Source organism: Rhincodon typus, unplaced genomic scaffold, assembly GCF_021869965.1.
Source record: "Rhincodon typus isolate 14 unplaced genomic scaffold, sRhiTyp1.1 hic_rhity00000109, whole genome shotgun sequence".
Taxonomy (NCBI): domain Eukaryota; kingdom Metazoa; phylum Chordata; class Chondrichthyes; order Orectolobiformes; family Rhincodontidae; genus Rhincodon; species Rhincodon typus.
The window spans coordinates 90,459-91,546 of NW_025965747.1; the positions used below are offsets into that span (position 1 = coordinate 90,459).

The following is a 1,088-nucleotide window of genomic DNA, read 5'->3' on the forward strand; positions in this document are numbered from 1 at the left end:
TGACATTCGCGCCACACAAATGCCCATCTCTGAGAGAGAGAGAGAGAGAGAGAGAGAGAATCTAACTATTCCCCCCCACCTTGACGTTCAATGGCGTTACCATTCCCACCGCCCCCCTCCCCACTATCAACATCCTGGGGGTTACCCATTGAGCAGAAACTGAACTGGGACCCAGCCCCATATCAATACAGAGGCTACAAGGAGCAGGTCAGAGGCTGGGAATCCTGCAGCGACTCCCGTCCTGTTCCTCCCCCTCAAAGCCTGTTCCACCATCGACAAGTTGGCAGGAGGGTGAGGGGGACACTCCCCACTTGCCCTGGGTGGGGGCAGCTCCGACAACACTCGAGAAGCTCGACACCGTCCAGGACAAAGCAGCACCCCCCACTCCTCCCCGCTCGTTCAACACGCTCACCCCCACTGTCAACACTCTCTCCCACAGAGGTGACTGGGCTTATTAGGAATGCTTGGCTGAGCTCCAACACTCCCTCCCTCCAGCACCGACGCTCAGAGGCAGCTGGGCTGAGCTCCAACTCTCCCTCCCTCCAGCACCGACGCTCAGAGGCAGCTGGGCTGAGCTGAGCTCCAACTCTCCCTCCCTCCAGCACCGATGCTCAGAGGCAGCTGGGCTTATTAGGAATGCTCGCCTGAGCTCCAACTCTCCCTCCCTCCACCACCGACGCTCAGAGGCAGCCGGGCTGAGCTCCAACTCTCCCTCCTTCTACCACAGACACACAGGGGCAGTGTTGGGTGAACACAGAGCTGGGTTAGAGTGGTTCAGTGGGTTGCCATTCTGCCCGGTCCGTGATCTCCACCCCCACCAACTCCTCTCCTCGCTGCCCTGACCGAACAGGCTCGGGGGGGTGGGGGGGCAGTAAACTCACTCATTGAGATGCTGGGTCTTCTTCTCCAGGAAGCGGAGAGCCTCGCTGAAGGTCAGCTCGACGAAGAATCCGTAGCCAATGGAGACAAAAATCATTGAGGCGTCCGGCCTGCAAGTACAGCAAATGGTCAGGCAGTGCCCTCAGGAAGGGGAGCACGCAAAAACATGGCAGCTCGGGCCCACGGCACGTCAGAGAGGGTGCAGGGGC

The 1,088-nt window shown here is 59.8% G+C and overlaps 1 protein-coding gene across 1 annotated transcript in view; it reads right to left on the bottom strand.

The window, feature by feature from the left end:
• Positions 1-881: 881 nt before the first annotated feature.
• LOC125488274 (NF-kappa-B essential modulator-like) overlaps positions 882-1,088 on the bottom strand; it is a gene marked incomplete at its 3' end in the record, with an annotated part of 7,487 nt that continues 7,280 nt past the window's right edge. The window contains exon 6 of the mRNA XM_048621201.1: positions 882-989. Coding sequence (XP_048477158.1) covers positions 882-989 — 108 coding nt within the window. The remainder of the gene's footprint in view (positions 990-1,088) is intronic.